Source organism: Macaca thibetana, chromosome Y (assembly GCF_024542745.1).
Source record: "Macaca thibetana thibetana isolate TM-01 chromosome Y, ASM2454274v1, whole genome shotgun sequence".
Taxonomy (NCBI): domain Eukaryota; kingdom Metazoa; phylum Chordata; class Mammalia; order Primates; family Cercopithecidae; genus Macaca; species Macaca thibetana.
The window spans coordinates 12,386,228-12,398,035 of record NC_065599.1 but is presented as its reverse complement, the minus strand read 5'-3'; the positions used below and the strand labels follow the sequence as shown (position 1 = coordinate 12,398,035).

Sequence of the window (11,808 nt, the reverse complement as noted above, 5' to 3'; positions counted from 1 at the left end):
CTCTGTAACATTGCTATGCACCATTAGTGTATATATATACACACACACACAGATACACACACTCTGTAACATTGCTATGCACTATTAGTGTATATATATACACACACACACAGATACACACACTCTGTAACATTGCTATGCACTATTAGTGTGTGTATATATACACACACACACACTCTGTAACATTGCTATGCACTATTTGTGTATATATATACACACACACACACTACACACACTCTGTAACATTGCTATGCACTATTTGTGTGTATATATATACACACACACACAGATACACACACTCTGTAACATTGCTATGCACTATTAGTGTGTGTATATATACACACACACACTCTGTAACATTGCTATGCACTATTTGTGTATATATATACACACACACACTCTGTAACATTGCTATGCACTATTAGTGTGTGTATATACACACATACACACAGATACACACACTCTGTAACATTGCTATGCACTATTTGTGTATATATATCACACACACACACTCTGTAACATTGCTATGCACCATTAGTGTGTGTATATACACACACACACACAGATACACACACTCTGTAACATTGTTACACATATACACACACACACTCTGTAACATTGCTATGCACTATTTGTGTATATATATACACACACACACACTCTGTAACATTGCTATGCACTATTAGTGTGTGTATATATACACACACACCCCATAAGATTGCTATCAACTATTAGTGTCTATATATACATATATGTATACCATAAGATTGCTGGCCAGGCGCGGTAGCTCACGCCTGTCATCCCAGAACTTTGGGAGGCCGAGGCGGGCGGATCACGAGGTCAGGAGATCGAGACCAGCCTGGCTAACATGGTGAAACCCCGTCTCTACTAAAAATACAAAAATTTTAGCCAGGCCTGGTGGCAGGTGCCTGTAATCCCAGCTACTCGGGAGGCTGAGGCAGGAGAATCACTTGAACCCGGGAGGTGGAGGTTGCTGTGAGCCAAGATTGTGCCACCGCACTCCAGCCTGGGCAAGAGAGCAAGACTCTGTCTCAAAAAAAAAAAAAAAAAAAGTAGAAGCTAACCAGATGGGGTAGGGAGAGGGGGGCAAGGGTTGAAAAACTTACTATTAGGCCTGGTGCGGTGACTCACACCTTAATCCCAGCACTTTGGGAAGGCAATGCAGGTGGATCACAAGGTCAGGAGTTCAAGAGCAGCCTGACCAATATGATGAAACCCTGTCTCCACTAAAAATACAAAAATTAGCTGGTCGTGGTGGTGGCAGGTGCCTGGAGTCCCAGCTACTCGGGAGGCTGAGGCAGGAGAATCACTTGAACCCAGGAGGCGGAGGTTGCAGTGAGCGGAGATGGCACCACTGCACTCCAGCCTGGGCGACAGGAAGGAAACTCCATCTCAAAAAGAAAAAGAAAAGAAAGAAAAAAGAAAAAGTCACTGTTGGATACTATGTTCAGTATCAGGGTAACCAGATCCTTCATACCGCAAACCTCAGCATCACGCAATGCACCCACGTAACACACCTGCACATGTACCCAGACCTGAAATAAACGTTGAAGAAAGAAACAGGTGAAAATGCTTTAATTTCAGTTTTTCTCTCTTGTCTTCACTTGGTGGAGCGTAACAGAAGAAGTCAAGGTGAAATGAGGGCCGGGCGCGGTGGCTCACGCCTGTCATCCCAGCACTTGGAAGGCCGAGGTGGGCGGATCACGAGGTCAGGAGATCGAGACCATCCTGGCTAACACGGTGAAACCCCGTCTCTACTAAAAATACAAAAATTAGCCGGGCGTGGTGGCGGGTGCCTGTAGTCCCAGCTACTCGGGAGGCTGAGGCAGGACAATGGCGTGAACCTGGGAGGCGGAGCTTGCAGTGAGCCGAGATCGCGCCACTGCACTCCAGCCTGGGCCACAGAGCGAGACTCTGTCTCAAAAAAAAAAAAGATGAAATGCTTTATTCTTTGTTGGAAAAAAAAAAAAAAGAAAATCCTCTGAAAGCCGGATCAGGTGGCTCACGCCTGTCATCCCCGCACTTTGGGAGGCTGTGGCGGGTGGATCACCTGAGGTCAGGAATTTGAGACCAGCCTGGTCAACGTGGTGAAACCCCGTCTCTGCTAAAAATGCAAAAGTTAGCCAGGTGCAGTGGTGCATGACTGTAGTCTCAGCTACTCAGGAGGCTAAAGCAGGAGGATCGCTTGAACCCAGGAGGTGGAGGTTGCAGTGAGCTGAGATCCGGCCACTGCTCTCCAGCCTGGGCAACAGAGTGAGACTCCGTCTCAAAAAAAAAAAAAATTCCTCTGAGATCTGGGCATGGTGGCTCACGCCTCTAATCCCAGCACTTTGGGAGGCTGAGGCAGGTGGATCACCTGAGGTCAGGAGTTTGAGACCAGCCTGGCCAACATGGTGAAACCCTATAGCAAGTAAAAAAAAAAAATTAGCCAGGCATGGTGGCAGGCACCTGTAATCCCACCTACTCAGGAGGCTGAAGCAGAAGAATTACTTGAAGGGAGGTGGTGGCTCACGCCTGTCATCCCAGCACTCTGGGAGTTCAAGGCGGGTGGATCGCCTGAGGTCAGGAGTTCGAGACCAGCCTGGCCAATGTGGTGAAACCCCGTCTCTACTAAAAAATACAAAATTAGCCGAGCCTGGTGGCGGGCACCTGTAATCCCAGGTACCCAGGAGGCTGAGGCGGGAGAATCCCTTGAACTAGGGGGGCAGAGGTTGCAGCGAGCCGAGATCGTGCCACTGACCTCCATCCTGGGCAACAGAGTGAGACTTCGTCTCCAAACAAACAAACAAAAATTTCTCAGAGAATCCAGTCCTATGGACATGGAACACGGACGGAACTGGGGGCTCACAGAGCGCGGAAGATGGTCTTAGAGCATTTTGGACGTCCTGCCTTGGGGTTTACGTCACAACGTTCAGGCACAAAAGGGAACTGGGAGACCGTCTCCTCCAGTAACTGGCTCCCATCCGCCATCAAGCCTTTGAACAGAGAGACCCACGTGGGGGAAACTGAACCTAAGAGCATCTTCATTAGGCGGTGAGGCTCCTACCCCTACCATCACTGGAGGGGACCATCCCCGTCCATGGTGGTGTGGAGTCCCCGGGACACTCCCCTCGGTCTTTAAACGTCAACGTGGATCCTGACGTTGGCTTTGACAGCTGTCTGTCCATCATAACGCCACATACGAGCTGTCATTCATCACAAAGGTAAAGCCCCCAAGAGTGACCACATCACCGCCTTGCAGGGGCGGCTGGTGGGGAAGCAGGAGGGATCCCCCAGAGGCCTTTCCGTCCTCGGTCTGTGGGTCCGGCGTCCTGGGTGACTCGGCTTCCGTCTTGGCCAACTGGACCACCAGAGACTCCTCAGGGCCACCTTCTGGCTCTGCACCTGCTATCTTGTGGAGGTGGGCCACGTTCTGGGTGTCTGTGATCCACTCCTACCAGGAGGAAACGTTCTAGCTCAAACACAACAGACACACCACAGATAGCGTCCACATGGTACCCACCGCAGACGTCCCCGGAACCGGGCGGCCTCCCACGGAAGCCACGCCGTTCCCAATGGAACAGAAAAGCCGTCCCGTCTGGGAGGTCTAAGTCCCCTCCAAAGCTCTTGTCTGGGGCATGCGGGGGCTCTGAAACGGACACCCTTCTAAACCAAAAATAAAATTCTTTTTTTGTTTTTTTTTGGAGACAGAATTTCACTCTTGTTGCCCAGGCTGGAGTGCAATGGCGTGATCTCGGCTCACCGCCACCTCTGCCTCCCAGGTTCTAATCGATTCTCCTGCCTCAGGCTACTGAGTAGCTGGGATTGCAGGTGTTCACCACCGCACGTGGCTAATTTTGTATATTTAGTAGAGACGGGGTTTCTCCGTGTTGGCCAGGCTGGTCTCGAACTCCCGACCTCAGGTGATCCACCCGCCTCGGCCTCCCAAAGTGCTGGGATCAAAGGCATGAGCCACCGCGCCCGGCCCCCAAAAATAAAATTCTAAGCCCTGCAACAGACTGACGGACTCTCCACTCGGTCAAGGCGATTCCAAAGTTATCTTAAAACCTAGTTTGAGACATCACGGGAAGTCAGAGTTGGACACATGCTTCCTTCTACCCTGTTCCCTTTGAAATTCAGACACAACCAAGCAGCATTAAAATCAACACACAGGCCGGGCACGGTGGCTCATGCCTGTCATCCCGGCACTTTGGGAGGCCGAGGTGGGTGGACTTGAGTTCGAGACCAGCCTGGACAACATGGTGAAAACCCATCTCTACTAAAAATACAAAAATGAGCCGGGTGTGGTGGCAGGTGCCTGTCATCCCAGCGACCCAGGAGGCTGAGGCATGAGAATCGCTTGACCCCGGGAGGCAGAGGTTGCAGTGAGCGGAGATCGCGCCCCTTTTATTTCCTCTTTCCTTTCTTTCTTTTTTTTTCTTTCTCTCTTCCTTTTTCTTTTCTTTCTTTCCTTCTTCTCCTTCTTTTCTTTCCTTCTTTCCTTCTTTCTCTTTCTTTCTTTCTTTCTCTCTTTCTCTCTCTCTCTTTCTCTCTTTCTCTCTCTTTCTTTCTTCTTTCTTTCTTTCTTTCTCCCCTTCCTTCCTTTCTTCCTTCCTTCCTTTCTCTCTCCCCCTTTCCTCCCTCCCTCCCTCCTTCCCTTCCTTCCCTCCTTTTTTTTTTTTTTTTTTTTTTTCTTGACAGAGTCTGGCTCTGTTCCCCAGGCTGGAGTGCAGTGGCACAATCTCAGCTCACCGCAACCTCTGCCTCCACGGTTCAAGCGATTCTCCTGCCTCAGCCTCCAGAGTAGCTGGGATTACAGGCGCCCGCCACCACGCCTGGCTAATTCTTGTATTTTTAGTAGAGACGGGGTTTCACCACGTTGGCCAGACTGGTCTCAAACTCCTGACCTGAAGTGATCCACCCGCCTCGGCCTCCCAAAGTGCTGGGATGACAGACGTGAGCCACCGCGCCTGGCCCTAAATATCGTTCCCTAAAAGGGTCGCTCAGGGAGATATGAGTGTGGGCACGGTGCACCTGCTTGGTGGAGAGGAGAGAAGACACAAGGAGAGGGTGGATACCTGGAAGTTCCCTTGGTGTATCTCAAAGAGCCCAGGGAAGGTGGATTTCGGGTCTGGCACGCTGGGCATGAGAAATTTCTTCACTCTGAAATAGAGACGGAGAATGTGGTCAGGTCAGCCACCGTCCCCCAAGCAGGGCTGGGAAGAACCACGTGCAGGGTATGGACCCCGGGGAGACACCAAGAATGGGAGGGCAGGGCCTTCCGCGTGGATACATGTGTCTCCTCACCCTCCCCAGGGACCCTGCCTCTGGGGTCCTCACAAAGTTCCCACCAGGAGGCTGGGCGCGGTGGCTCACGCCTGTCATCCCAGCACTTTGGGAGGCCAAGGCGGGCGGATCACCTGAGGTCAAGAGATCGAGACCAGCCTGACCAACATGGTGAAACCCCGTCTCTAGTGAAAATACAAGAAAAAAATTAGCCAGGGCACCTGTAGTCCCAGCTACTCGGGAGGCTGAGGCAGGAGAATGGCGTGAACCCGGGAGGCGGAGGTTGCAGTGAGCCGAGATCGCACCACCGCACTCCAGCCTGGGCCACACAGTGAGACTCTGTCTTTAAAAAAATAAATAAATAAAAATACAAAAATTAACTGGGTGTGGTGGCAGACGCCTGTAATCCCAGCTACTCAGGAGGCTGAGGCGGGAGAATCGCTTGAACCCGGGAGGCGAAGGTTGCAGTGAGTCAAGACCATACCATTGCACTCCAGCCTGGGTGACAGAGTGAGACTCTGTCTTAAAAATATAAAAGTTCCGGCCGGGCGCGGTGGCTCAAGCCTGTAATCCCAGCACTTTGGGAGGCCGAGACGGGCGGATCACGAGGTCAGGAGATCGAGACCATCCTGGCTAACACAGTGAAACCCCATCTCTACTAAAAATACAAAAAACTAGCCGGGTGAGGTGGCGGGCGCCTGTAGTCCCAGCTACTCCGGAGGCTGAGGCAGGAGAATGGCGTGAACCCGGGAGGTGGAGCTTGCAGTGAGCTGAGATCCGGCCACTGCACTCCAGCCCGGGCTACAGAGCAAGACTCCGTCTCAAAAAAAAAAAAAAAAAAAAAAAAAAAAAGTTCCCACCAGGAATAAGGTGTGATGAACAGTGAGCCACGTCCTGTGCACACAACGGATTTGCATTAAATACGTGGTTATTTGCATCTTGTTGATGAGATGGGCTGAAATGAGACCGTCATCTTGAAAATTCCTATGTTGAAATTCTAATCCTCAACCTCACAATGAAACTATATTTGGAAATGGGGGAGGGGGTCTCTAACAAGGTGATGATGGTAAAATGAGGTCACTAGGGAGGGTCTGTTTCAACAGGGCTGAGGTATTTATAAGAAGAGGAGGTTGGCCGGGTGCGGTGACTCACACCTGTCATCCCAGCACTTTGGGAGGCCGAGGTGGACGGATCTCCTGAGGTCAGGAGTTCAAGACCAGCGTGGCCAATATGGTGAAAGCCCGTCTCTACTAAAAATACAAAAATTAGCCGGGCGCGGTGGCACACACCTTTAGTCCCAGCTATTCAGGAGGCTGAGGCAGGAGAATGGCTTGAACCTGGGAGGCAGAGGTTGCAGTGAGCCAAGATCGTACCACTGCACTCCAGCCTGGGCGACAGAGCAGGACTCCATCTCACAATAAACACACACATAAATAAATGAATAAGAAAAATGACTCAACCTCCCAGCTACTTGGGAGGCTGAGGCAGGAGAATCGCTTGAACCTGGGAGGCGGAGGTTGCAGTGAGCCGAGATCACGCCACTGCACTCCAGCCTGGGCGACAGAGCGCGACTCCATCTCAAAATAAATACACACATAAATAAATAAAGAAGAAAATGACTCAACTCCCCAGCTACTCAGGAGGCTGAGGCAGGAGGATGGCTTGAACCCGGGAGGCAGAGGTTGCAGTGAGCCGAGATCGCACCACCGCACTCCAGCCTGGGTGACAGAGCGTGACTCCATCTCAAAATAAATACACACATAAATAAATAAGAAAATGACTCACCCTCCACATTTTTGAAAAGCTCTCTCTGGGGTCTGAAAGAATATTGTTTCGGCTAGATCTCTAACTGGATCCAAAGCTGAAAATTCAGTCACAGCTTGAGCAACGACAATACCAGACCTTGTACAATTCTTCTTGCTGCCGTCACCAAGCTGCCCAGCTTTACCTGCGCTGCTTTTCTTTTTGAGAGACGGAATCTCGCTCTGTCACCCAGGCTGGAGTGCAGTGGTGCAGTCACAGTTCACTGCAGCCTTAAACTCCTAGCCTCAAGCCATTCTTCCGCCTCGGCCTCCCAAGTAGCTGGGACTACAAGAACATGCTACCATGCCCGGCTCATTTTGTGTTTTCTTTGTTTCAGACAGAGTTTCACCCTTGTCACCCAGGCTGGAGTATAATGGTGCAATCTCAGCTCACTGCAACCTCCACCTCCTGGGTTCAAGCGATTCTCCTGCCTCAGCCTCCGGAGTAGCTGGGACTACAGGCGTGTGCTAGTGCACCCGGCTAATTTTTATATTTTTAGTAGAGGTGGGGGTTTTGGAATGTTGGCCAGGCTAGTCTCGAACTCCTGACCTCAGGTGATCCACCCGCCTCAGCCTCCTAAAGTACTGGGATGACAGGTGTGAGCCACTGCACCTAGCCGAACTAATTTTTTTGGTTTTTTTTTTTTTGAGACGGAGTCTCGCTCTGTCACCCAGGCTGGAGTGCATTGGTGTGATCTCGGCTCACTGCAGCCTCCGCCTCCCAGGTTCAAGTGATTCTCCTGCCTCAGCCTCCCGAGTAGCTGGGATTACAGGTGCACGTCACCACGCCCGGCTAATTTTTGTGTTTTTATTAGAGATGGGGTTTCACCATGTTGGCCACGCTGGTGGCCAGGATGATCTCAATCTCTTGACCTCGTGATTCACCTGCCTCAGCCTCCCAAAGTGCTGGGGTCACGGGCGTGAACCACTGCATCCAACCCTAATTTTTGTATTCTTAGTAGAGATAGGATTTCACCATATCGGCCAGGCTGGTCTCGAACTGGTGACCTTGTGATCTGCCCGCCTCGGCCTCCCAAAGTGCTGGGATTACAGGTGGGAGCCACCGCGCCCGGCCCCTCCGAAATTTCTTGCAATGCACTGTCAGAAAAGTGGACGTTGTATTGGAAACTGAAGCCCAGTGAAATGATTCTGTCAGGGCTATTAATATTTTCTCCCACTTCACAGATACTCTGCAAGCAAAATCCTCCACCCATGCCTGGCAGGTGTCCTCCTTACCTCCATAATTTCCGTAAAGACAGAAGGAGAAGACACACCATCAGAAGGATGGCCAGGCTGGAAACTAACATAAATTTGGACAGCTTCGGTTTGGGAGGCGTGCGAGGCTCTGGGCACGAATCTGAAACGAAACAAAAAGGCTGCTGTGCATTTTCAACATGATGGTTCATCTCCTCCCCAACCACCCTCCTCACTGTTTCGTGTTTTTTTTCTTCTTCATTGTTTATTTGTTGTTTCGGGTTTTTTTGGTTTTTTTGTTGTTGTTTTTTGTTTTTTTTTTTTTTTTTGTAAATATTAGTGTCAGCAAATCTTTTACTTACTTTTTTTTTTTTTTTTTTGAGACAGAATCTCACTCTGTCGCCCAGGCTGGAGTGCGGTGGCGCGATCTCGGCTCACTGCAACCTTCACCTCCCAGATTCAAGCGATTCTCCTGCCTCAGCCTCCTGAGTAGCTGGGACTACAGGCAGCCGCCACCACGCCCAGCTAATTTTTTGTATTTTTTAGTAGAGACGCGGTTTCTCCGTGTTGGCCAGGCTGGTCTCGAACTCCGGACCTCAGGTGATCTGCCTGCCTCGGCCTCCCACAGTGCTGGGATCACAGGCTTGAGCCCCTGGGCCCAGCCCAGTCTGGTATTTTTAATACAGTGATTCTCCTGCCTCAGCCTCCTGAGTAGCTGGGACTACAGGCGTCCGCCACCACACCAGGCTAATTTTTGTATTTTTAGTAGAGATGGGCCTTAATTTTTTTTAATGAAGTTAGTGTCAACAAATTTTGATTCCTATGGAAAATATTCTGGAAAGAGACACTGTCTCTGGACGAGAACACATCCCACAGCCATTCCCAGGAAGTAAGGGCAGGTTCCACATGTAGCCTGTTGCTTGGGGTCTTTACAGCATATGAGAGCTTGCTTTTGGCTGTTGGTGGCTGTACGCCTGAAATTATGCCCCCTGAAAAGATACATTGAAAGCTGGGCATGGTGGCTCACGCCTTTAATCCCAGCACTTTGGGAGGCCGAGGCGGGCGGATCACAAGGTCAGGAGTTTGAGACCAGCCTGGCCAATACGGGGAAACCCGACTCTACTAAAAATACAAAAGTTAGCCATGCTTGGTGGTGCGTGCCTGTAATCCCAGCTACCCGGGAGGCTAGGGCAGGGAACGGTATGAACCCAGGAGGCAGAGGTTGCAGTGAGCTGAGATCACACCACTGCACTCTAGCCTGGGCGACAGACTGAGACTCTGTCTCAAAAAAAAAAAGAAGGAAAACTAGCCCGAGTGAAAGCAGGCAGGGAGCAAAGCAAGGAGCGGAATTGCTTGTTGCTTTCAGATGGAGCCCTGGAGGATGAGAGAAGACTGAGCTTGCTCAGACACATGCTCTGCTCACAAACACCCTCCCTCCCACCTCCCAAGAAGGCAGGACACTGTCGGTGGTTATGGCTACTCCAGCCCGGTGACAAGGTTATGCGGCCCTGCTGCGTAACAAACATTACCGCGAGTCTCGCCTCTCTGCCAGCACGTCACCTCTGACCAGTCGCTCGGGTACGTGTCCGGCCCATACGCATCCTCCATGGCCTTCACCCGGGCCCGGAAAGCATAACACTTCTCGGCATCCAAGTCTTCTATAGTGACATTGCAGGTATTTTCCTGTTTGGACTGGAGAAACAAACACACACACACACACACACACACATACATACACAATGATTAGTGATGTAACCTGTGAGTCTGGAGTCTTCCTTCCGGTGGGTTCATGGTCTCGCTGACTTCAAGAATGAAGCTGCAAGGCCGGGCGCGGTGGCTCACGCCTGTCATCCCAGCACTTTGGGAGGCCGAGGTGGGTGGATCAGCTGAGGTCGCCAGTTTGAGACCAGCCTGGCCAACATGGTGAAACCCCGTCTCTACTAAAAATACAAAAATTAGCCGGGCGTGGTGGTGGATGCCTGTAATCCCAACTACTCGGGAGGCTGAGGCACCAGAATGGCTTGAACCCGGGAGGCAGAGGTTGCAGTGAGCCGAGCTCGTGCCACTGCACTCCAGCCTGGGCAACAAGAGCAAAACTCCGTCTCAAAAAAAAAAAGAATGGAGCCGTAGACCTTCTCGGTGAGGGTTACAGCTCTTAAAGGTGGCACGGACCCGAACAGTGGGCAGCAGCAAGATTTATTGTGAAGAGCGAAAATTTATCGTGAAGACCGAAAATTTATCATGAAGACCGAAAATTTATCGTGAAGACCGAAAATTTATTGTGAAGACCGAAAGAACAAATTTCCACAGTGTGGAAGGGGACCCAGATGGGTTGCTGCTGCTGGCTGGGGCGGCCAGTTTTTAATTCCCTTATTTGTCCCCGCCCATGTCCTGCTGATTGGTCCATTTTACAAACCTCTAGCTAGCTGCAGAGTGCTGATTGGTGCATTTTTACGGAGCACTGATTGGTCCATTTTACAAACCTCTAGCTAGCTGCAGAGTGCTGATTGGTGTGTTTTTATGGCGTGCTGATTGGTCCATTTTACAAACCTCTAGCTAGCCGCAGAGTGCTGATTGGTGCATTTTTACAGAGCACTGATTGGTCCATTTTACAAACCTCTAGCTAGCTGCAGAGTGCTGATTGGTGTGTTTTTATGGCGTGCTGATTGGTCCATTTTACAAACCTCTAGCTAGCCGCAGAGTGCTGATTAGTCCCTTTTTATGGAGCACTGACTGGTGCATTTTACAAACCTCCAGCTAGTCGCAGAGCACTGATTGGTGCGTTTTTACAGAGCAGTGATTGGCGCATTTTACAAACCTCTAACTAGCCACAGAGTGCTGATTGGTGCATTTTTATGGTGTGCTGATTGGTCCATTTTACAAACCTCTAGCTAGCTGCAGAGTGCTGATTGGTGCGTTTTTACGGAGCACTGATTCGTGCATTTTACAAACCTCTAGCTAGCCGCAGAGTGCTGATTAGTCCCTTTTTATGGAGCACTGACTGGTGCATTTTACAAACCTCCAGCTAGTCGCAGAGCACTGATTGGTGCGTTTTTACAGAGCAGTGATTGGCGCATTTTACAAACCTCTAACTAGCCACAGAGCGCTGATTGGTGCATTTTTATGGCACACTGATTGGCACATTTTACAAACCTCTAACTAGCCGCAGAGCACTGATTGGTGCCTTTTTATGGAGCACTGATTCGTGCATTTTACAAACCTCTAGCTAGCCGCAGAGTGCTGATTGGTGCATTTTTATGGCTCACTGATTGGCATATTTTAGCAAACTTCTAGCTAGCCACAGAGCGCTGATTGGTGCATTTTTATGGAGCACTGACTGGCGCATTTTACAAACCTCTAGCTAGCTGCAAAGCACCAATTGGTGCATTTTTACAGAGCAGTGATTGGTGCATTTTACAAACCTCTAGCTAGCCACAGAGTGCTGATTGGTGTATTTTTATGGAGCACCGATTGGTGTATTTTACAAACCTCTAGCTAGTCACAGAGTGTGTATATGTGTATATAT

The 11,808-nt window shown here is 50.2% G+C and overlaps 1 protein-coding gene across 1 annotated transcript in view; it reads right to left on the bottom strand.

Annotated features, from left to right (window-relative positions):
* Window positions 1–1,948: 1,948 nt before the first annotated feature.
* LOC126947148 (cytokine receptor-like factor 2) overlaps window positions 1,949–11,808 on the bottom strand; it is a 29,442-nt gene continuing 19,582 nt past the window's right edge. Inside the window, exons 5-8 of the mRNA XM_050777794.1 lie at window positions 9,812–9,974; window positions 8,325–8,445; window positions 5,079–5,163; window positions 1,949–3,454 (exon numbers count right to left, since the gene is read on the bottom strand). Of these exons, the coding sequence (XP_050633751.1) occupies window positions 3,188–3,454; window positions 5,079–5,163; window positions 8,325–8,445; window positions 9,812–9,974 (636 nt within the window). The 3' untranslated portion in view covers window positions 1,949–3,187. The remainder of the gene's footprint in view (window positions 3,455–5,078; window positions 5,164–8,324; window positions 8,446–9,811; window positions 9,975–11,808) is intronic.